This window comes from Lepisosteus oculatus, chromosome 8, assembly GCF_040954835.1.
Source record: "Lepisosteus oculatus isolate fLepOcu1 chromosome 8, fLepOcu1.hap2, whole genome shotgun sequence".
NCBI lineage: Eukaryota > Metazoa > Chordata > Actinopteri > Semionotiformes > Lepisosteidae > Lepisosteus > Lepisosteus oculatus.
In genome coordinates this window covers 39,025,606-39,050,757 of record NC_090703.1, presented here as the reverse complement: position 1 = coordinate 39,050,757, position 25,152 = coordinate 39,025,606, and the positions used below count along the sequence as shown (strand labels likewise).

Here is a 25,152-nt window from a genome sequence, read left to right as displayed (position 1 = left end):
AGAAAGTAACTTACATTGATAGAATGTGTGCCTGCTTTTCTGAAGCTAAAACACACTCGCAGATGTAACGTGAAAAGAGAGATCTGAAACTGCAGTCTCTAGGAATTCCTAGATGTTATGTTATTCCTAAATGTTATTCAGATAATTGCTTTAATGAATTCCATCTATGGAAATAGGAACAGTGCTAGTGACATTGCATTGCTAATTTTTGTAAATAATGCAGTGGAATTGCACAAATATTGTGGGGTAGTTACATGAACAGAGATGTATGTTCTTTGAAATGGAAACAAAGGATACTGCAACAAATCTCTATATTCTATTGCCAAAATTAGTGCTGCTGTTAACTGGATGACTTTATTATGTCAAGAAGAAGAGAAGAGATTATGTTACTATACATCTTTTTTGTTTATGCTTCTTAAACACTTCAACCACAGTTGTTAACCATTTAACTCACACACATAAGATTCTCCACAATATTCCAGGATGGAAATAAAAATCCTTATGAGGTTTTTAAAAGCTGTAAATTTTGGAATCAAATATCTTTTTGGAATTTTTAAAGATTTCTGTCTGGTAGATCTTTACTATAAGTAGTATCCTAGGTTAGAAGCTAGGTCATACAGACCTAGTTAGACCTACAGTAACTAGGTGATAAAAAAAAAATTAAACACGTTTGATTTGTCATTTTCTGACCTGTTCATTGATGATGTCAGAGAGTTCTTTGACCAAGTCTTTGAAGTTGGATTTCAGTCCTTCATGGTACTCAAACTGGTCCTCCTTAATCAAGCGCTCATTGAAGTCCAGAGCAATGCTGCAAGCCTGTACAAATTTCCTATACAAACAACAAGCAAAGTTAAAACTAGAATATAATAAATGTTCATATACACACAACTCATTTATAATATATCTTCCAGATTTTCAATTTTTTCAATACATTCTGTTTAACATACACTACATAAAGCAAAATATACACATGTATAAAACATGTGCACAGCTGCAGCACATCACGACATGGATACTGACAGATGGAAATTCTAGTTCCATTCCTAAATATTCTCAAGTGTCCCAACTGATCCAACACATGTGGATCATTGTGTCAGCTCTGCACAAAGTGGGTTCAGTAGACAGCCTGAAGCATTCTTGAGACCTGAATTATGCTTCATTCTGTTTACCTGTCAATCATGGTCTGTAAATGCTTGTGGCTGTCTGAATTAACACATTAGACAGGTCTAATTTTGCCTTAAGGGATACACCAAAGGTAGTGCACCATAGTGCTGACTGTTTCATAAAGGACAAAAATGAAGCAGTAAGTAAAATCATACCGGAATATTTCTTTCAGCTCCTTTACTTTCTTGCCTCCATACTTGCTGGATTTATCAGCATCAAGAAATGCTCTTGCATAAGCCATGGGTCCTGCATTTACCTGTAATTAAAAAAAAATAAAAATAAAAAATGAAATATTACAAACAAATATAACATGATGAAAAAACTTTTTTTCTTAAGGGCTGATGTCTAGATTTTACTTTAAGAACTTTGGCAGTATGAACTGTTTCACTACAAATGAGAAGCCAGTAGCAACTGATTAAGAATTCCTATCAAACCAGTTCAACTACTGCTTGCTAGTGTGTCAGTTATGTAAAAGTTGAAGAACAATATAATTACAGTACATGTTGAAGTTACTGAAGTTACCATGCTGGGATCTTCTAACATGAGAGGGACAGTTCACAACTGTGCACAACCAAAAGTGATATATTTAAAATGCCAGACTAGAATCTCTATAGGACTCAATCGTTTCTGATAAACCATGTCATCCATTTGGATTCTTACTAAAGCCAATCTGCACACATGTTTTCCATGTACAGCATGCCTTGTTTAATCAACTTTTCAAATTTCTAAACTTTTCATCCCAAAGGATCCCAAATGCATTTGCTGTCATAGGTGACACACGTGTGACACTTAATTGGACACCGGGGTTAAAAAGAACACCTGTATGCCATCAGATAACTAAGTGGTTCTGAAAGCATAATTTGAGACATCCATGCAGCCTGAATTCATCAGATCTTAGAAGCTAAACAAGGCTGGATCAGGTTGCTCTTTTAAGTGCTGCTGGTGGACCAGTAGGTGGCACTCTGTCCTCTGTACCAGAATTTCTAAACCAGCAGGATGAACAGAGAACACTGTGTTGTAGGAGGCGTCAACCTTAGGACATGACCTTGAGACATGAAACTAGGGTCCTAGTTTCTTGGGTATGAAAGATTCCACTGCACTGTTTGTAGTGTGGTCAATCCCAATGTCTTGGCTGAATTCCACTTTAGGCTTAATCTGGCCATCCCAAAGAGCTCCCCCTAAATCCAATGGATGAAGAAGTTTCTTTCTTTTCCACCTGATCTCCTTGCAGTGGGGATGCTGTATGTTACCCAGCTGGATCTGCACTTCAGTGGTGGATGAGTGGAGCCCCCTTATGGAAAATACTTTTGGATCTTTTAGGGTGAAAAGCGCGATATAAATGCAAAGAGTCAGTATAGAGGGCCTGCTTTCAACCCTTCCTGTCCATTCAGAATTCCAGGAAACCCTTGGAAAATTAGTCGACAGGAAGAACTGGTTAAAAGGCCTTCTGTGTTAGACAGTAAAAAGCACATAGTACAAAAAGACTATTTCCCTTCCAGCTGACACAATGACAAAACCTCACAGCTCACAGATGGAAGTTTAGTCATTGGCCTTTGGCAAAACGTCACTCCCCAGAACAAATTGACTACACATTGAATGCAGTTTGAAGCAACTTTCATCCTAAAATAATAAATGTTTATTGTATTGATTGAAACTTTCTTTTGCCACATTATCCCAAGCCCTGCTGGACATCTGTCCAAGAATTATGCTACACTGGGAAGCTCACATTTTTTATCAAAGCAATTCCACAATGTAGGCAACTCAGAACACACTAATATATGAAAAGCAAATATGAATTAAAAAAATAAGGAAATCTACTTCTTGCTAGACTTTCATCATATACAGTCAGGAAAAGTTCTATTTTGTTCTGAAGAAATTTTGTCTGATGAGCTCGACTGCCCAAATAAATATAGTATTATATAATATATTAATATTATATTAATATATAAATATCGACAATCGAGAATATTTAAATACTGCTATTGCAGCTATGCAGCTATGCATTCTGCTATTTAAAACAAAACTTTATATTAAAGATAAACAGAGTGACGTGATGTGAAAAAGAAAGTAAACCCCCCTACGATTCTATGGTTTTACATATTAAGACGTACAGTATCTGACCTTCATCTAATCCTCTCGAGTAGTCGAGTAGATAAATCTAACCTCATGTGACAGATAACACACACATAAATTTCAGTCTGTCATTAGTCATTAAACAAAAAACAATCTGCCAACATTCAGTGTGTGAAAAATTAACTTCACCCCGTGATTCAGTAATGTATGGAACCCCCTTTAGCAGCAATAACATGAAGTAAACATTTCCTGTGAGAGTTTATCGGTCTCTTATGTCACCTGTGTTTCAGTTCACTGTTCTGTTGCATGATCCAGTTTTGACAAAGCTTTAGCTGTTGGACAGATGGTCTCACATTTTCCTCTTCAATGCACTGGTAGAGAGAGGTACTGTATTCATGGTGGACTCAATGATTGTGAAGCATCCAGGTCCTGTGACTGCAAAGCAGGCCCAAATCACCACCCCTCCACCACCGTGCTTGACAATTTGTTTTTCAGTATGTTTGTTTCCGCCAAACATACTGTATCATTTTGCATTACGGCCAGACAAAGCCACTGTGATCTCATCTTTCCAGAAGACATTGTTCTGGAAGTCTTGTGGTTTATTCAGGTGCTGTTTTGCAAACCTAAGCCATGCAGGAATGTCCTTTCTGGAGAGAAGGGTTTTTCTTTTCCTGGCTACCCTTCCACAAAAGCCTTTCTTGTTCAGTCTTTTCCTAATGGCAGGATTGTGAACTCTAATGGTTACCATATTGACAGAGGCCTGTAGATCCCTGGAAGTAACTCTAGCATTCTTTGCAATCTCTAGGAGCATCATACAGTCTGACCTTTGGGTAAATATGTTGGGACACCCACTCCAAGGTAGATTGGCTATCTTGAACTTTCTCCATTTGTAAATTATCTTTCTCTTCAGATTCACATAGACTTCATATTGTTTGGAAATGGCTTTATAAGCCTTCCCATACTGATGAGCAGCAATGATTCTTTCTCTGAGACTGCCACAGATATTTTTTGTTGTGTTACTACAAACATGGATGCTCCAGACCAAACTGACTGTTTCTGATGTTATATACAGGTGGAAGCACCTCCTGATGATAAACTAATTATGCGCATTTGTTAAGCAGTACCCGATTCTGATTAGCTTCTTAACTGAGATGCAAGCAGCAAAGGTGCACTTACTTTTTCACACCTCCTGAATGGTGGCTGATTTTTTTGTTTAATACATAAAGAAAGTAAAAGCTGTGTGTTATGTGTCACATGAGGTTAAATTTATCTACTGTTAGGACTTAGTGAGGACTAGGTGAGGGTCAGATATGTTTTAATATGTAAAAACATAGAAGATGCCATGCTTTCTTTTTCACTTCACTGTGTATATATATAAAGCTTAATAAGTATTTTACCGTCACTAATAACTATAGACACAACTGTCTCTGTTATCAGTAGAACTTTGATTTTGGCCATAATTCTGCCTTAAAAATTAAACATGCCCAGAACTTTGAGATGTGGGGCTGTTATTGTTTACAGAATAAATACGTTAGATAGAGCACAGGAAGAGGACAATAACAGCAAGGGCATAAGTTGTATAAGAAATACAGTACAGACCAGTCCCCACAAAATGCACACTGATCAAGTCAATGCAAAGGTCAACATCCCTGACTGGCAGGCTTTCTTGGTAAAATTCACTTGAGTTCACTGTTTAGTGTAGGAGGTTTATTCTTTATCTTGGGAGTAATCAGTGAAATGTGTTATTTAAGGCCATGACAAGGCAATAATGTGTATGGAGTTTTCCTGTGACTAAATCAAATCTTAATCACAGGACATAAGATCGACTGGGCTTACAGTGAAACTGAAAAATATGGTAAACAATTTAGAAACATCTTTTAATGTCAGCCTCAGTAGTCCCAGAGGTGCACAAATGTATTATGCTGATTTGTCAGTGTATTACAGAGTTTGCTGACAGTCCCCAGGGAATTAAAAGAAGATCTAACCCTCCGAACTACAGAACTGCTTTTAGCACAGATGTTTATTTGCATATGTGCTGACCAGGCTGTCATGGGTGTGCACTAATTGGGCACTTGTATGATATAGTAGTACTGGTGCAACCAACACATATCAGTCAATTGTTATGGTTGTTTAGAAGTGGAGTGTGCAACAGACTTATAGAAAAGTAAGTCATTTACAACAGTTTCCTCCTGCTGGGTTCTCAATTACATTCAAATGCCCCACATCCCACACCCGGCGTTTTGCTGTACTGGATCAACACTTGTCAGACATGCACTGCCAGACACGGCAGAGTCAAGCTGGACACCTCACACATACATTACCTGCACTGAGACACAGCCCTGCAGCTTCAGCTGCAGCTGAATCATGTCCACCTCTGAAGTAGAGCACAGCTTCTGCAGCTCAGCTGTTCTGTCCTGCATCTCGTCAATGGCCACCTCGATGGGTTTCAAGTCCATCTGATGCTCATACATGACAGCAATCCTCTTTTTCACATATGGGAATGTATTTGTGGCTGGGGAAGGGAGAAAACACCTTTCTTAAAACCTTCAATAAGAAAAACATATTTATTGAAGTGAAAATGATTTATGTGGCACTGTTAAAAATTGCGCAACTTTCAGAAGTTTTCTAGCCCAGAGCAAAAGGAGTTTATTTTACAGTGAATGTTTCTAGTTGAAAACCCAACAGAAGGCAAGCAGAAAAAATAGTTTTTCAAAAAATAATACTACAACACACAATGAAAATATTAGGTAGTGCAATACTTCATATTCAAAAGTACAGTCTATTTGGGGTTTGATAATGACTTGAAGAAAATGTACAAATTGAAAATAATGTAATCAAATTGGAAACACAATAGAAAACAGCTTTGAGAAAATTCTTCCTGTATTGTTCTGTGCATGCCCCATATGGGTACCAGGAATTTCTGTTTCTCATTTAGCTGTCATCCTTTTTAAAAAAAATTAAAAACTAAACAAAGAAAACAACATCCCCTTGTCTTATAGCCCAATGCTTCTTAACCTCACTATTCTGAACAGAATAGACAATGCAACTTTTCAGAACTGTATCTTCTGTGGATAAGATTAAATGATTAATATTGTAATATACTGTAAGGCCAGGCCACAGTTTCACTTTGAGCAAACACCACAGACTAAAGGACTTCTTCATTTTGGGTGTTTATGAATCCTCCAGCAGTTGTATGGGTTGTTACATGCCTTGCATTAACTTTTCCAAAATGTTCTTTCTATTCAGTGAAACCAAGCCTTTTTCCCAGCATATACCAATACACTCCAGAACAATACACTTTTTAATTTTGTTCCAAACAGCAACATTCATTTAAAAAAACAGCAGTCAGCCGTCAGACATTTGTCAACTTTACCCTTCTACGCTTGCAGACAATGCCTGAAGATAATTTTGCAGCAACAATCTTAAAGGGGCAGTGGCATTTCCACAGCACAGCCTGATATGGTCAGAGCTCAGAAGGGAATGAACGATGGGCCTGTTCAGTACTGGGATTGGTGATCCCTAATATCCAGGGAAAACCAGGTTGCTGCTGTAAATTGTGTTGGTGAACTAGAATATGGCACTCTTCCCTCTGGACCAAAATTTTAAATCCAATCGAATGCCTCCATATTGTACTGTGCTGTGGAAAAAATATTAAACCAAGGCCCTGACTTTTGAGGCATTAAACATCCCCTGGCAGTATTGTTAAGTATACTGTAGGTCTTGCTTAGCTTCAGAGACCAATCGAGATTACAGTACATTTGAAGGAGCTGTCATTAATTTGTTTATGTCCTGAATTAAATAGACACTCCAATCCATTTGAAAATCAGTAATTCCAAACCTAATGTATGATTGCAGCATTGCATTGTAAATTGAAAATGTAAACTGAAAGCACTGAAAGGCAGCAAAGCAGATATTTTACAGCCAGCTGCTGAGTCAAAACTATGATTTAATCCAGTCCTCCCTCTTTTTATTATTTTTCGTGAAATAACCTAACGCACCATGAAAAGAACTAAGCCAAAGGAATATTCTAGCTAGAAGCCCCTAGCCGCAGTCTGAGAGATAAACAGCAAACACTTTCCAGGCTAAACTACACATGTCTGATCTGTAACAGGAACAGTAACACTATTGAGTAAGATTAATGCGTAGAATAGTGGTTTAAACCATTAAAGTAAAAGGCTACACGCACAATTCAACAGAAAAATTTCCAGTTTAAATGTAACTGATACCGTCATTATCTAGTCTCTCCAAATCTTTCTAGACTCTAAACTGATAGTTGCCTTATAGTTTCACCTCTAACCATGATCTTGTCGATCTATCCTTCAGCCTCCTCACAAGGGAGTTTCAGAACTCCTATTGCTGAAAGACATCTGAAACCAAAATTATCCTGAAACTGGGATCAAATCTTTTCCCTTCTCAACTCAATCCCTTCTAAATCCCCCACTTTTCCTCCTGTTCTGAGTTTCGACACTCATTCTCACCTGCTTCATGCACCTTCTTAACTACTCTGTCTTCTGTTCTTCCATGTTTTATTTATTCCCTGTTTCCCTCACACCTGAAGTAGGTGTCACAGCTGAAAAGCTGTATCTTTTTTCTTTTCACCATGGAATAATACCTGTTTCTTTGCAGCCTACACACGCTGACAGCAACAGTACTCAGCAGTTCACTGTAGTGCTCACAACAAAAGAACTGGTGAAGAATATGAGGACTAGGTCTGTATATTGTGTTATCTGCACCATATACAGACCTAGTGTAAGAATGTTGGAAGCAGTATAGATACAGCTCAATTAATAAATGATGGACTCTTACATATACATTTTATTGCTTTTGTAATCCTATTAACTAAATAAAACCAAAAGCAATAAACTTGGATGCATGTAAAGTCTGGCAGGTTACTTGGAAAAAAGAAAACAAGGTGGCTGTCATCAAATCATATGAGGAAAAACATATTCTAAATGAGATCTTCAAGAGAATTTATTGTATTATTTTTGCATTTACTTTGGCATATACTGTATACTGTGCATTGCAAAAATATTTACCCTCCCCTGCAAACATTCCATATTTTGTCACTGTCTAAACTTGCAATAATTTTATAACTGTTGTATTCAATAAAGGGTTGTGGGGAGCTGAAGCCTATTCCAGCAAGCAACAGACACGGGCTGGGATACATCCTGGACAGGACTATTAGTACTAACTACCTGACAGGAATTGCATATTTCTCAGGGTAACACACAGACAGTCAGGTGCTATGTTTGGGATATGAACTGTGTAGTAGGAACCTCTGACATCTTGCCTATTAGACGGCTGATTCTAGTGTTACTAGACGACAACAGAACTAAATGTCTTCTAAAACCGGTCAAACTTGCTTTGCTGAGCCACTAAAGATAAAGAAGCAGATGTAAAAAACAGAGGTAAAAGGTTTTCCCTTGTAATGGTGTTAAGCACTGTGCCAAAAACCACATCCCAAAAGCTAGTTTACTCACTATACTGCAAAGACAGCAGACATGTAGCTGCAGGAAGAACTTACTTGTCAGGATGGTTCTCCTCTTGCACTGCTCTTCAACACCCCCATGCTTCTTCCCCGACAGGGTATACGGAGTCTCAAACACAAACCGGTTAATGTTGTGGTTTTTTTCAAAGCCTGTTTTTTTCTCTGACAGCTCCTTCTCATCAAAGTAAGGCTTGACAAAGGTTACTTGGATGTATGCATACTTTGGGTCTAACTGTTTAGGGTTCACCTGTCAAAAACAACAAAACATCCTTTAATTCACCAGTTGTGACAGTTACATTATAGATGCTACAGTACATCAGGACTGCTTCTGACTAGGAAGACCTGACCAGAAGTTAAACATTTCAAGGTGGTGTAATAAATGTACTTACAGACAACAGGTTTGTTGTAGGGGAACAGAATGCATGGCTCATTCCTGTAGGGACTACAGTTGTTCCACATACATACTGTATGTGGGATAGTTTCCAGAAACTATTTTTCTTTAATGACTGCAAATTCTTTTAAGTCACACCATTAAGAAATGGTGTGTCATTTCTTGAAGCTTTTTAAAGGAAAGTTAAAAACTTTTCAAACTGCCCAAGGATGATAACCTTTGATCTGGTTTAATGCAACGTTATAAAATCCTAATACAAGGACAAATACAGTATGATACAGTAACTGCCACCAGCAGGACCTCGGGTGAACATGTTTGTAATTACACATATGTGATGCCATGCACTATGCTGTTAATCAGCTAAGTCATATTAGAAAAAATATTCTCAACTAAATAGTGCACTCTCTTGATACTGACATGCACATACAGTACGTGTTTCCTTATGTTCCTATTCTTTCCTAATAATAGAATTTCAAAGCATTGCTTTGAAGCAAGAAACAAGATCAATGTGAAACACCTATATGACAATCTTAACTTGCTTTTAGCTAAAAAAGCTCAAGAAACACACCAGGACTTCAATTTGCAATTTAAAATCATCTCTATTTTTGCAGTCCAAAGAGCTGTATTTGTCTGGCAAAGGGAGAGAATGACAGGAATGAAACGCAAGCCTGTATGTATAGATCTGCCAAGACACTGGATCAATTAACATGAGGCAGTGTGTGTGATGAAGTCCAGAAGACCCCAACTAAGACACCAAAAGATGGCTTCATCATAGCCAAAATAACACCTAGACACTTAAATGTGCAGTACAGATGGTATAGATGCATTAATAGCAAAATGACATTTGAAGAGCGCTGGCTGGTACTGTATGTTCAAATGCTTGCAACTGTACTGCCAAAGAAGGCTTCCTGACAAAGTGGAAGTTGGGTTACATGCTCTGAAAACCAGCCTGAACAAAGCCGTACCTCCATTGACATAATGAGATCAAGTGTCAGCAACTTGACCAACAACAGATATGCTTATCAGTAGAACGGGTTCTGCGTCTGTGGAAGGGGATACACATGCCAAATTATTTTATTTTTTTAGGCTGTTAATTGCCATTATAGTTTATTATTATAGGAAGTGACAGGTTATGTTCTTGTATTCATTTCCAATAGTTATGGTAATTTGGAAGAATAATTGTTACGTCATTTACCAAACCGCTTAATACCATACGGTGTCGCGGGAAGCCGGAGCCTACCCAGCAAGCAACGAGCGCAAGGCAGGGTACACCCTGGATGGGGCGCCAGTCCATGGCAAGTGCAAGCCAGTCATACATGGGGACAATCTGGAGGCCACGGTAAATTTGGCCCAGACACCGGCATAACTCCCTACTCTTATTGAGAAATGCCCGGAGATCTTTAATGACCACTGAGAGTCAGGACCTCGGTTTAATGTCTCTTCCGAAAGACGGTACCCACTACAGTATAGTGTCCCCGCCACTATACCGGGGCATTAAGACACACAGAGACCGCAGGGTGGGTGCCCCCCACTGGTCCCAGTGACACCATTTCCTGCAGCAACCATAGCTTCCCAGGAGGTCTCCCATCCAGGTACTGACCAAGCTTAACCCTGCTTAGCTTCAGAGGGTAGCCAGTTGAGAGCAGCAGGGTGATACTTTGTTGTGCAACAGTGGGTGTTGTACAGTCATGGAACAGCTCCCCAAGAATACATTCTCTGGCCTGAAAATCTTTACAAATGGCAGATGGTGTTTCATGATAATCTTCTGACAGCATTTGTCTATAATCTCAAGTGCAAAGACTTATTTTTTTTAAATTTCATTGAGGTACTAAATATTGGTTGAAGTACATATCACTTAGTTTTTGTTGTTAATGAGATCTGAATGCTCATATCTAATATTCTAAATCATTTATCAAATAATGACAATATTTTGTTATTACAAGTGATGAGTGTGTATGATTAATTTAATTCCGGAATATGGTATCTTGTATTAACCGTAAGGTCAAACTTCGGCAAGAAATGTTTTCCTTTACACAGGATATCATATGTAAGTTTGTAATTTTCTCAATTTCCTGTGAGCTATTTTTAATTTGTAATACAAAATATGATTGGTTTTAAACACTGCAGTATCATCATAGCAGCATAAGCATTTCAGCACTTCTTCCTGTAACCTACATCATCATCAAAGGGTCAGCATTGTCCCCAAGCAAAATATTTTTTTTATTAAAAAAGATTGACCAATTTGACACAGAAATGTCAGGGCTTGGGAGCATGTCTCAGAACTTTGTCTTTCAGCCAAAAAATGCCTCACTTATGTAGTGCTTTTCTGGACACTCCACTCAAAGCACAACAAGTAATGGGGGATTTCTTTCCACCACCACCAATATACAGCATCCACTCCTATGATGTGATGGCAGCCAAACGTGCACAAGTCACCACACATCAGTTATCAGAGGGGGGTAGAACAGAATAATGAAGCCAATTCATAGATGGGGATAATTAGAAGGCCAAGATTGGTAAAGGCCAAGGGAATATTCGCCCAGAACACCAGGGAGACACCCCTACTGTTTTTGAGAAACAGCCTGGGAATTTAAATGACTATGGACACTCAGGACCTCGGTTTTACAGCTTATCCACAGGACAGCTCCTTCTTTACAGTATAGTGTCCCCATCACCAGCAGTAGAATTCATAGCCTCCTGCTGGCCCCACTGACACCTCTTCCAGCAGCAACTTTAACTTTCCCAGGAGGTTTCCCATCCAGGTACTGACCAGGCTCACACCTGCATAGCTTTAGTGGGTTATCAACAGAGATATTCCATGTTATTAGCTTTTGGCTCATTTAATTTCTTCTTTGAAGAATTGGTGAAAAAAAGAGCCAAAAGTCTACTAGTTTTTATATACTGAATAGCTCTATTCTGACTTTTAGAGGTGGTATTGCACAAACTCTGTGTCCATTGCTCAGTCATGTACAGGAAATAAATAATGCGTAGAAACACTATAGTCCATGATTCCAAAAGTCTGATAAGATATATTATTTGCTACTGTACATCCATCCATTTTCTAACCACTTCATTCAATTCAGGGTCAAAGGGAGCTGGAAACTACAGTATATCAGAAACCAACAGACCTCAGAGGGGCTCACCCTGATTGCGATGGTCAGACAGACACATGCACACTAACACCAGCGCCAGTCTTTCCAGAAGCTGACTAACCTACCAGTACGTTAATAGACTGTGTGAGGAAACCAGAGCACCCAGAGGAAAACCACGAGAACACAGGGGGAATAGACAAGCTCTCCGCAGACAAAACCCAGGGCCTCAGCACTGTAAGGCATGAAATGCAAACCACAATGCCACCCTCTGCTTGATACAGTGTATTCTAAATAATTGATGAATATATTTAAGTAACAATGTTAATTATTCAAGTGTTATGAAGATCTCTCAGACAATGTGGCCTACAGGGAACACCATTTATTTTTTAACTCAACCAAGGTCCAGGGTAAAATGAAAGGTTTACCTTATTGGAGTCTTGTATAATCTTCACATTTTCACTACCAAACTTGTCACCATAAAGAGTCAGGAGTCTCTGCGAGATCTCGGAGAGCCCTGTCAACTTGGGCTCTTTGTAGATGTACCCCTTACCATCCTCCTCTTCAAAGAAACACTGAAAGTGAGAATGAGACTCTACACAGTTATCACCATCAGATGCAGCATGTCCAAAGTACACTATCGCATAATTCGTTCAGGCTTGCTCACATTCAGATTGCAGCATTTAACACAGCTCAATTTGTTTGTTTTTCCTAAATTTCTTCTCTTTAATGTGTTAACCCTCCTACACACCTGAGGCAATTCACAGCTTGTTTGATACTTGATATTAGGCTCTCATCCAGTCGTTTCTTGATGCACGTGCACCAGCCTGGCTTACTTTTGTATTTCAGCCAACAACAGCCTTTGTGTAAAGACATCTTTTCTATTTTTAGACTGAATATCAATCCACTTCATATCCATTTATGTTAACTAGTGTTCTATATTTATACCCAAGTGAATTACTGGAGTCCTTTGTTCAAGACAAGAGAGATTAAGTTCCTTTAACATGTGTCTATCACATCCTTCAAGGCAAGACAATAACATGGCTTTCTGTTATTAACATGGCTGTTATTACATGGCTGTCACGATTATAGTTCCTCCTCCTTAAGGGTGCTCCAGCCCTTTCACTTTAGACTTAATTCTGTGCACCTGACCCCTTTTCCCAGCCCACCTTAAAAGCCAGGCCCTGACGTTCAGCCTGGCTCTGCATCTGGTTTCCGCACCGTGCAAGTCCGGGACCTGGAAGCGCCTGGTCCCGTTAAGGTTTTAACCTCTGTTCCTGTTCCTGTTCCTTGTCCGCCGGTTCCGACCCGGTTCGTGTTTTTAATTCCTTGTTTGGATGGATCACCTGGCTATGGACTTTCTTGAGTTTTTGGATTCCCTCTATGGATTACTTTTGGATTGTTTGCCTCGGCCACACCTCCCCCGTGCACCAGCGCACTTTGGACATGCCCCCCCTGTTTTCAGCCCCGTATCCCTGCATGACTTTTTCCTAGTGTTTCCCCACTTCTTTGGATTGTGTCGTCCGCATAGGGTCCGGAAAGAACTGTACGTTACAATGGCAAGCTGATGAGCTGGTTACTCATCAGCTTGACATTTCCTTGATAAGGGACTCTGCTTTTTCCTGCAGCTATATATGCTCTGTTACATATCAGAACCCTTAAATCTAGTATTAGCTCAAACTTCAAATTTGATTATAAATATTTATCTAAGGATGTCATTAGTTTAAGGATTCAATTAAATCCCAGAACTAATAATAGTAAATATACTGAGAGATTTGGGTCACATAGAGGAAGTTTATGAAATCTCTTTCAAGATTTTCCCTCTTGATATACTCCATATAGGACTTTCTGCACATGTGTGATAATGCACCTATGCTAAGCTCTAATGATAAACTAGGGGAAAAAAACAAACAAAAACAAACCTGTCCATAGAAAGCAACTCTGAAAAATGTTCCCAGCAGTCTTCTTCCTGAGTGCATCACCTCTATAACTTTGGTATAGGCACGATGCAGTGTGTTGTACAGGTGACTGAGTTTCTGCAGATCACATAAAAACACACAACAGAAAAAAAAACACTATTAAAAACATTATTTATTTTTCTCTAAAGCAGAGAAGACAATCAATTTTAAACAACATTGTACATGATACCACAGTGGCAGTACCAGTATCAGAGGAAGACTGCTCCCAATCCTCTTCGTATCTGTACCTGGTACCTACCTACAGGTGATTTGGGTGAAATTCAGATGGGAACATGTGAATGTGCAGTTGGATCCCCATCTGCTCCTTCTTAATTCTAACTTTCAGGATGCTTAAAAGATCCTGTGCACAAAGATCTAACTGCAGTTGAAAATCTATTTTGACTGGTTAACTACAGTACCATTGACACACACATGGTTGAATTCATTGACAACCACAGACATAGTTCCTATGGAAAAGACGACGTCGAGGTTACATTTCATTTGTGCATAAACTGTGACAGTCTGGACAGACAGTTTCTCTTATCTTCAAAATCTAAGTAGCAGCTTTTCTTTCGTTCATGTGTCAGGTTCCAGTTTTTGTCTCAGTCAGGACCCTGGCAACGGAGAGGAGACAGATTCTATTTTCTGCACATTTAGAATCTTTAACTTTTGGTGTGTGTGTGTGGGAGGGATATAGCCCACACATGGAAAATTGGCAAGCGCAGATCACCCACCCTTTATACAAGATTCAAACTTCACAGCTTACTGGGGGCTGTTCTGTATGGGAAGAACAACAATGCTAAAGTAGAGGAAAGGCCCTCACTGATGTCATAGAAAGCCAGGAAAATTAGGGAATGACAGTAAAAAAATATATTTTAATGCATGACATTACAGGTTCCATTTTTAATAACAGTCAGTAAGAGCAGTTGTTAACTTCTAAAACAGGTTGCAATGTTTGTCTTCACTGCCACTGAAAAGGACACCAAAACAGAGACTGACAACTTGAAAAAACAGGAAAACAGGTAAAGGTTTATTCCACGCTGAAAGAAAAGAAACAACATTTCAACTGTGCAATTTTCTTCAGGTGTTCTTTCCTTTCAGCACGGAATAAGCCTTTACCTGTTCCTTTGCAGACTATGCATGCTGACACAATTCCTTCAAAAGTCCATGACCATTTCTTTAGTCTTGCTGGTGTTTAGCTGGAGATGGTTAAGATGACACCACTATTGTAATGCATCTGAATATACCTGTATCTCTTTTTAAAAATGTTCTTTTTATGAAAATATGATACTCCAAAATCAGGTGAATTGGTAGCCACCTTTCGAATAACAAAATCCAAACTCGAAACTACGAAGGAGCAATACGAAGAAAAATTTTGAATTTCTTTGGCCACGCACACGCAAGGCGGGCTGGGAACAGCACCTGGGGGTGGGACTACGGGACTGTATATAGTGGGATGGAGGCTGGGAGACAGTCTCTTCCCTTCGTGTGTGTGTGTGTTAGTGAAGGTGCAGTGCTGTAACCCCTGTCCCTGTGTGTGTACCTTTCCCCTGTTCAAGTTAATAAATGTGCTGTTCAACCCCATTCCCTGAGTCCCATGCCTGCTCCATTCCGTACCAAAACCCGTTACAATATTATAAAACCCTGAAAGCAATTTAAAGCAAGGCAGATAAGTGTGAATGGAAACGGAACTCATGATGAATGCAAACATACCACGTGATTGTGTCTAAAGGGACTGGCATGCTTTTACAAAAAAAAAGCACCAGACACAATGTGTTTTGCCAGGGTCATCCACAAAATAACACAGAATCTCCTAATATGAAACGTCCTAGTTCTTAGCTGAATGGCTCCTTCTCAGTTTACTGACCGTGGAGATCAGCACAGTATTGATAACAAGTGTCAGCACAGCTTATGCAAACAAGAGTCCAAAGAATAAAATTCACTGAGCTAAACTAATATTTAGTATCTCCCTCATTAAAATTACAATTACTATATACACACATTAGTAAATGACCTGCTTTATCTTTTAATTCGGTCATGGATATAAAAAGCTTTCTGACTCAACGCAGTCTTGAGTGAAATGAGGGTTAGCAGTGGGAACTTAAGAAAATGATCTTTTTAACAACAGCAGTGCGTGTATGTTAATGTCCAATGCCACATTTTACAATTCCTTGGCCTCAGAATCAACCCACTGACAGCTAGTGTAACACACACCTATTGAAGGGAGTGTAATGTAGTTTCCACCAAAACATCAGAAGAATCTAAAGCTTGAGACTGGAGTAGGTTGATTCGTGGTGACAGTAAAATCACAGCGTTGTCAGCAGAGACTGGTGAGGACCAGATTCATATACTACCACAACTTGGTGCAAGGTTTAGCTTGTACTTTACCGGATATGTAAATAAGTGAACAAACTGGTATGAGTCATTCTGCAAGCAGCCCAGACTTTTTCCTTAAAGGCAACGCATGGAAAAACTGAAAATACTAACATTCACATATGAGCTTGGTTTTACAGAACGTCATTTAGAAGAGATTATATTTCATGTTGCAGGACGGATTATATTTATAATAAATTTAGGAGGATTTTTAGAATTTTATTTGACATCATAAAGGATATTTTAGTTAATCAAAGGCACAAAATCACAATTAAATACATTATGATCCCATATTGCAACAATAAAATGTGAATACCTTTGATAGTCACTGTACTTATAGTGAAATTAAGCCTGCCACAGCCCTACTGAATTAGAAATAGAGTGGTGAAATTCAGTTCAATCTTGTCTAAATATAAGTATTTACTAATAATGTAGAATTTGGGGGCATTTTCAGCAGAAAAAATGCACTAAAATACAATGTAAAATACAGTGTAACAAGCATTATTAATCTACATATTTCTGGCTCACTATTTTTCTAATTGTGTTATTTTAATGCAATTGTGCAATATTAATTGACATTACTAAAAAATGAAAACAAGGGCAGAGAGAAGAAAAAAGACTTTCACCTGTACAGGCCAGCTCAATCGATCCTTATTCGATCATGCAGATGTAAGCATAGAAATCTCTACCTATCTAACACACAGTGAGCATACCCACTCTGCACCAGCTTTACTCTTTTTTTAGACTTCTTCTGTCCTTACAGTAAAGACAATCCTCTTTTTAGGCTTCTCTGAATAAACAATAACATGTGTGCAAGCAAATTATTCACTAAAACATTCATGCACTAAAATCAGCAAGGAAACACAGAACCTGATCCATGTTAGACGTTGAGCTTACAGTACGTTTAATAATGTAACAGTTACTATGGAATACAATTAAAAACTAGTCTGGCTTAACAGTATTGCAGTAAGTGTGTAACGTTATTAAAATATACTCGGATTTAACATTATAGGAGTTGTTGTGGAATATTATTTAAACAGAGTATATTTTTAATCTCTTAGCAGTTAATGTTTAATATCATTTCTCAACTCTAACTGTGTTCTGTTTAAAAAGCTTTTTTTTTTTCTCTCCTCCCTGGTTTTTATTATTAGCTGTGTGACAATCCCAAATCCCTCGACAACGACATCCGGCCCACTGGCTTGTGTTTTTGCTCTCAGTAAGAACAGAATCCCTTCTGTGAGCCACCTGTGAGCGACGCCCAGTGTGAATTTGCCTTGATGGTATCAGGTACTGATAAAGGTCTTAACAAGGAAATTTCCAAATGTCACCGGAGCAACACTACCTTTCCCACAGGGTCATGCCCAGGTGTCGGATGCACTGTACCAGCAATGGGTCTCAGTGACTATCAGAAACTTTGATACTTCTCAATATTCTCAGAACATTGTTTGCTAGAAACTTCCATGCTTCTAAACATGGCACAACATTAGAATAATTGCATTTATTATAATTGCAAGAAATTGGCATAAGATCACATTGTGTTTCTGGTTTAGAGGCACACAAGTGCTTGTTTCCATAACATAGCCAGCAGGCATATCACCCCTGCAACTCACAGCTAGCAACCCACTGAAGCCAAGCAGGTGTGAGCCTGCTCAGTACCTGGATGGGAGACCTCCTGGGAAAAACGAAGGTTTCTGCCAGAAGAGTTGAAAGTGGGGCCAGCAGGTGACGCTCAACCTGTGGTCTATGTGGGTCCTAATGCCACAGTATAGTGACGGGGACACTTTAATGTAAACAGATGCTGTCCTTCGGATGAGATGTAAAACCGAGGTTCTGACTTTCTGTGGTCATTAAAAATCCCAGGGTGTTTCTCAAAAAGAGTAGGGGTGTAACCCCGGCGTCCTGAACAAATTTCCCATTGGCCCTTACCGATCATGGCCTCCTAATAACCCCCATCTATGAATTAACTTCATTACTCTGTTCTCCTCACTAATAGCTGATGTATGTTGAGCGTTCTGACGCACTATGGCTGCTGTTGCATTATCCTGGTGGATGCTGCACATTGTGGTGGTGGAGGAGAGTCCCCATTATCTGTAAAGCTTTAAGTGGAGTGTCCGGAAAAGTGCTATATAAGTGTAAGCAATAATAATAATAATAATAATAATAATAATGCTCCAGGTTTAAACCCCAGCTCTTCCACTAACTCACTGTGTGTTGCCTGAGCAAGTCACTGTATTGCTTTGAGTTCAGTCCTTCCGATAAGGTTTAGAAAGAGTCACTGTGTGTGGAGACTGCATGTTCTACCGGCACCTGTGTGTGTTTTCCCTACACGCTCCTACCATCCAAACACACGGACTGACATATAATCCATCATTCTGCTCCATGCCCTGTGTCTGCTGGGTTAGGCTCTAGTTTGCCAGCATTCTCAACCAGATGGAGAGGCTAAGGGTAATGTTCTTTATACACTGCATATGCTTTAGGAGTAGTTTCTGGTCACAGGGTCTCATATAAATTACAATACATTCAAAATGTTAATGCTTTCATTTAGGTTCACTGCTTCTTTTCATTGCCACTAACATTTAAAAAAAAGTGTGATTGCAAAGGCACAGCTCAAAAAGAAGCTTGAGTGTTTTCATACCCAAATAGAACATGATACTGTAAAAAGTCTGGTATCAATCTACAGCAGGATATGTGCCTTTTTAGTCTGCTTCACATTATTTGCCTTGGAGATTGTGAGATTAACTGGAGATTGTGATCTCTTGTGTTTTGTGTTTTTAACTGTCATACTGTAACTTCAGAAGACAGACTATTGATCAATTAGTCATCTTGTAGTTGCCTGCTGACCCACTATACCTGCTGCAGTGTCTAGCACTCCCTTGTCCGTGTCCATTAACATCCTTATTGTATACTATAGAACCTCTGTAATTTAAATCCACATCTCCTGAATTCAGGCCAGGGGGCTGTGTACGTGCTGAGCTGTATCCTCAAGTCTTAATCATGCCTTAGCTGTGCTGTGGGATTGTATTATGGGAAGAAGGGAACAGCCCGACACTGAACACTTCCAAAACACATCTACCCCATGTTCATCTCTCCTGTGCCAGTGCATGAGTAACAGTCTGCTATTCTGACCTGGATGTAAAAAAAAATAGAAAGAAAAAAATGTCTTTCCATATGAAAATGAAGAGTAAATTACCTCAAACTCATGCCGCTTCTCATAAACTGGAATGATGAACTTGGAGACTTCGGCTATTAACTCGTATCTCTCTGCTTTCCACAGACCATCCACACAGAGCTCCAGCAGCTCCACCAGGATCTCCTGCAGAGACAGGGCGATTCCACTTTAAAATGAGAGACTGGAAAGACATCTCATGGCAGGCGAATGGAGATGCCCATCCCTGAGTCATCTGCTCAAAATGTGAGGATCACAGGGTAAAATTGCACAAAACCTCTTTCAAACTTCATTCATTTGTGATGGCCTCATATTATAAAATTGTAATTATAAATGTAAGACTTAACTACAGGAACAATGGTAGAACACTGGGTTGCTTAGTAAACTGTGTTTTAGTACCATCTTCAACCATGTGAATTTCAGCTAATAGAATATCAGATTAGATTGGAAATAGAAAGAGTGAATACAAACAGCTTTGCCGTTTCTACACCAATATCAAAAATCAGCTATCTGCCCATCTTATATTTCCAGTCTATGCCACGCTATCCCATCACTCATCTGTCTGATGATTCATGTCTGTTTGACATTTAATGGTTTATTACCAAGAACATTTATTGCCACCGGGGCAGAGCAGTGGCACTGTGCCTAATGACCTGTGCGTGTGTCTGGAAGGTTTCCAGTTCAAATCCCGCGGCCGGCAGAGGAACCTGCTCCAGGGGTGCCATATAAATGGCTGACCCTGTGCTCTGACCCCAAGCTTCTCTCTCCCAGTCTGGGTGCCTGTGTGTCTCATGGAGAGCAAGCTGGGGTATGCGAAAAGACAAATTTTAAGAAACTGTATAAGATCTTATATATTACCAATAGCTTTCCCTTACCAACAGAGTCCAACAGCTTAGTAATATATGAGGGGCAGAGGTCTAAAGAGTCATTCATTTCGACACAGTAAAACAAAAGAAGCAGGACTGTTATCAGTACCTCAGAGTAATAGACATCTTGCATTCCAACATCTTCCTTCATGGCAGATTCTTCATCAATATTCAAGGTAATCTTTTTAAATGCAGAGAGTCCACTTGGAAAGGTTTCTGAAAAAAAAAAACATGAGAAATGCTCAGTAAACAAAGTTGAGAGTAGAACAAATATTTTGCTCATGTCAATTTAGAATAGGATGTGGGGAGCTCTAAGGCGCTCATTAAACGGATATACGAGTGTCGCAATATACTGTACTGTACATGTGGGAACTTTGAAACCCACCACTTGATCTTTGAACCCAAAGACCCCACATGTGGTAGGGAGGTTTTTCCAAACCTGGGAAAAATATACTTTTCCACAATAGGTTTATTACATTCTAAAAAGAGAAGAAAGAAAACAACGTTTCGGCCATGGAACCTGAAGAAACGTTGAGTTTTATTTCTTCTCTTTTCAGTATGGAATAAATCTATTACTTGTTCCTTTACAGCCTACGCATGCTGACGCAGCTACCCACCTGAAATACTTCTCAATTACCTGAAAGCTTTAATGTGACAGATATGTATACAGTACTGTCTGAACATTGAATGTTCATTCAATGGCTTTTCCATATAATTGGCACATTATTGGTTTGAAAGATATAAAATGAACAATTACTTTTTGGTGTCCGCCCATATCAGTATGACACAATCCGGGGATGAGTGAGGAAAACACGGGGAAAAAAGCATGCAGGAGTTGGGAATGTAAACAGGGGGCGTGTCCATAGTGCGCTGGTGTTCAGGGGAGGTGTTGCCGAGGCAAACAATCCAGAAAAAACGCTCAGATCCCGAACTCGCTTGGTGCGGAAACCAATGCAGAGCCCGGAACAGAGTGGGCGTCTGGCTTTAAAGGTGGACTGGAAGGAGGCTGGAACAGGGGCAGGTGCACAAAATCAAGTTTGAAGTGAAAGAGCCGGAGTGCCCTTAAGAGGGAGGGACTACAATCGTGATAACAATCTTGGATGCAATTGTTTTATTGCTTCAGGTAAGATATTTGTATGTCAGAAGCACCACTCTCACAACAATACAAAGAGAAATGTGGTACGAATAAGCAATTGGTCAATTTACAGTATGTATTTTTAATGTTAGCTGTTCCCACCATTAAACTTGTTTTAGTATGGCAAGAGTGCTTCGTCATGCAATAACTTTTGCAACTGGTAGTTACCGCATTCCACCAATGACATTTTTTACTGCTGTATCCTGTGTCTTCTATCCCACCTAGTGCTATTTCAGATCTATAATTTCAAAACTTCAGTATAAAAAAACGTCAACAATAAAAGTCATCCTTAGGTTAAGATGCAGCAAAAGTCCATATTTCAGGGGCAGTAAAGATAAGTTTCCAGAGCGAAAACAAATACCATTGATAAATAACCCAAGCTAAATCCGTACTTTTGCATCCCATTGAGAAAACAAACAACTACAGTGAGTCACAGATTTCTCATAAGGGAAAAAAAATCGAGACTTGACAAGATTCAGCATGCATGGTTTGTGCTCTACAACAAGCAAACACCAAGTGTTACGTTTAAATACTTCTTTGACAAAGGACATAGCCAGAGTTTGTAAAGAAGTATATTTAAGAAATGTATTTTCTCCTCTCCTGTTTTCCCCTCTCCAGCTAGAAAAAATAAACAAATAACATAAAATATTCCTAAACTATCAAAATTACAGTACTACAAAAGAAGTCAGACTTGCCATAAAATGAGCCACACCCTTTCACCATTAAAAGCTGACATCTTGGAAGATCACTGTGGTGTAATAGTATAACTTCTGCCCCTTTTCAACATGTATTTTAGTTTTTTCATTAAGTAGTTCACTAAAACCTGTAAACTATCCATCACATGGGAACACATCAAATTTAGGAACCACATGTTGAATACTAATAGCACTATTGCAATCAATGTACATTATATTTTGAAATTGTGAAATATAGAATTTATATTCTCTTAGACAATTAAAGCCAGAAAGTTGACAATGATGTGTTTTCCTCTGTTTTCTATATACGCTAAAATCACAAAAAGATTGTCATAGGATTTAGGATTAGAAATATTTATTGTAAGAAAAACAGATGAAAAGTTTTCACCTAAAATACTCATGTCACATACCCTCACAAGAACTGTTAATAGTTTCTGAGTTATAAAAACAATTAACTTCAAAAGGCCAATGTTTTGTTACAGTATATTATAAATATGCCTGATTGTAATCTGAAGTTTAAAAACCACCCAAGATGCCTTCAAAAAATGCCTTAAAAAAAGAACATTAACATTCCTGACTGGACTTCTAGGATAATGCATTTATCCACAGTACACATCACTTTTCTGCAAAGTGTTCACTGGGTTTAGGAATGTGTCAGAATCTTTCACTATGACACCCACCAGCTCTTAGCATACAGCATACTGCTAATACCTGTCAAGATGGTGTAAAGACTAACTGCCTGCTCTACTTTGCCATCAGCTGGAGAAGAAACTGAAGAGATGGAGGTCAGGGCATCTTAGGCCAGGGCTGCGAGATGGGATGGCATGGAATTGGCAGTGTTTGGCCTGGTATTATCATTTTGTATGAATGACCCTATAAAATATTTGATAGTAGTGCACAATGTTGACCATGTTTGTACAAGAAGTGCATTTTTTTTAGATGGAGGGCTGAAGGAGTCTGGAACGAGTTATTCAGTCATGTTGTTGGAAACGATGCCCTGCCGTCTTTCAAGAAACTTCTTGTATCAATGAGCTACAAAAACAAATAAGCTAGATGGGTCAAATGGACTGTTCTCATTTACAACTAATCTTAAATTTATTAAGGTCAAACATCTCTATATCACCAAGGCCAGGTGGAGCATTTCTGCGGGCTCATGACAAACAATGGCATTACAGTACTACACAATCTTTTCAAATCATCCGGAGGTAGTGTTAGTAAGTGGCGAAGTTAGTTAACTCTCTTGTTATTATGAAAGGTCTTGTTGACTTAATTAAACATACTTATATTTACACTTAAATTAATTCAGAAACATCAACAACACCTCCCTTCCACAGGTCTAAGTCAGCAAGCTCAAATACTATAGGTATTGTTTAGACACTGTGAAAATGACTCTCCTTAAATATGTTATGAAAACATTCTCTTAATGAGGTGTCAGCACACCACACTGTAACTTTAAAATAGGTCACATTAAGACCATGTTAAAAAATATCCTCTTGATTTGTTTTTGCTTTGCATTATCCAAATCAGGTTCAATGTGTAACATTTACAGTCCCTATCTTTCTTTTATTTTTGTGGCCATATTTTTCCTTGTTATAGTGTATTGTGGTTAGAAACATTTGTTTTGCGCAGCTAAACAGATGAAAACAGACTGAAACAAAAAACAATGTTGTTGATGTGTGTAGGTTTGTTTCTCCTGTAAGAAAATGAGCCAATATCTAAAGTTCTCCCTCCCAAATAAGTGTAGAAATTTGAAGTGGGAAATATTTGTGAACCACATTTAATACATTTGATCAAACAAATCACAATTCAGGTTTTCTTCCACATTATGTCGAAAAACAAGTGAATTGTCCTTTCACAGAAAGACATGTTCAAGGAGCAGCTTTTTTCAAGAGGTAGGTTTGGAGATTCTCTTTCAAACCAACATTGCAATCTGACAGGTAGCAGAAATAGTATTCAGACACCATTCCAGCTGCTTCTCTTAATGTGCTTCACTCTCACAAGAAGTTACAATGGGAATGGAATGGTAAACATGTTTCCTGATATAGAAAAGAAGAAACATTCCAGACCCTTACTTTTGCGGTGCAAGTACTCCGCCACTAGTGCTGCCACATGGACATAACACATTGCTGCCTGCAAAGAGAGAAGAAACAAGGGTTACACAACAATACGCTTGGGTTATGCCTGTGTATTTGCAACATCGGAAACAATGAAAACAAGATTTGAGAAAGAAAATAAGTGATGGGATGGGGGGGGTTGAATTTGGGAGCTTTAACTACTAAAAGAAAAACTACTTTTGACACTAGGAATGGCTCATTGTGATATGACACAAACCAGACACGCTTTACACAGGGTTGGGGGAGTATGGAACAAGCTACTCAGCCATTTTAATGGGGGTGCTCTAGCTTTCATTACTGAGTGAAATTCTTGGACATTATCTCTTAAAAACAAAATGAGCTAAATGGGTTGAATGGAATCATCTAATGTGTATTCAGATTTACTTATATTTGATTCTGATTGCAAGTGATTCAGAACCTGAGAATTGCCTAAAAAGCATAGCCAGACTAATGAATAAGACAACAGACTGGAGTTTGTGGCTTTACTGGAAAAGTGATGAAGTTAAAATGGCAACAGGTAGGAGATTTGACACTTGAAGAATAGATCAGGGCTGGACAGAGATCATTCTAAAAGGGATCACAAGAAACAAGAGGCGAATAACAAGGGTGAGAGCAGAAGTGCTCTTGGAATGAGGGAAGA

The 25,152-nt window shown here is 38.9% G+C and overlaps 1 protein-coding gene across 5 annotated transcripts in view; it reads right to left on the bottom strand.

The window, feature by feature from the left end:
• dock11 (dedicator of cytokinesis 11) overlaps window positions 1-25,152 on the bottom strand; it is a 141,834-nt gene that overhangs the window by 16,442 nt on the left and 100,240 nt on the right. For all 5 annotated transcript variants that reach the window (XM_069193447.1, XM_069193448.1, XM_069193450.1 and 2 more), the window contains 9 exons: window positions 24,471-24,528; window positions 20,678-20,784; window positions 19,727-19,849; window positions 14,128-14,241; window positions 12,634-12,780; window positions 8,762-8,972; window positions 5,559-5,749; window positions 1,320-1,420; window positions 691-829 (listed from right to left, as the gene is read on the bottom strand). In XM_069193447.1, coding sequence (XP_069049548.1) covers window positions 691-829; window positions 1,320-1,420; window positions 5,559-5,749; window positions 8,762-8,972; window positions 12,634-12,780; window positions 14,128-14,241; window positions 19,727-19,849; window positions 20,678-20,784; window positions 24,471-24,528 — 1,191 coding nt within the window. The remainder of the gene's footprint in view (window positions 1-690; window positions 830-1,319; window positions 1,421-5,558; window positions 5,750-8,761; window positions 8,973-12,633; window positions 12,781-14,127; window positions 14,242-19,726; window positions 19,850-20,677; window positions 20,785-24,470; window positions 24,529-25,152) is intronic.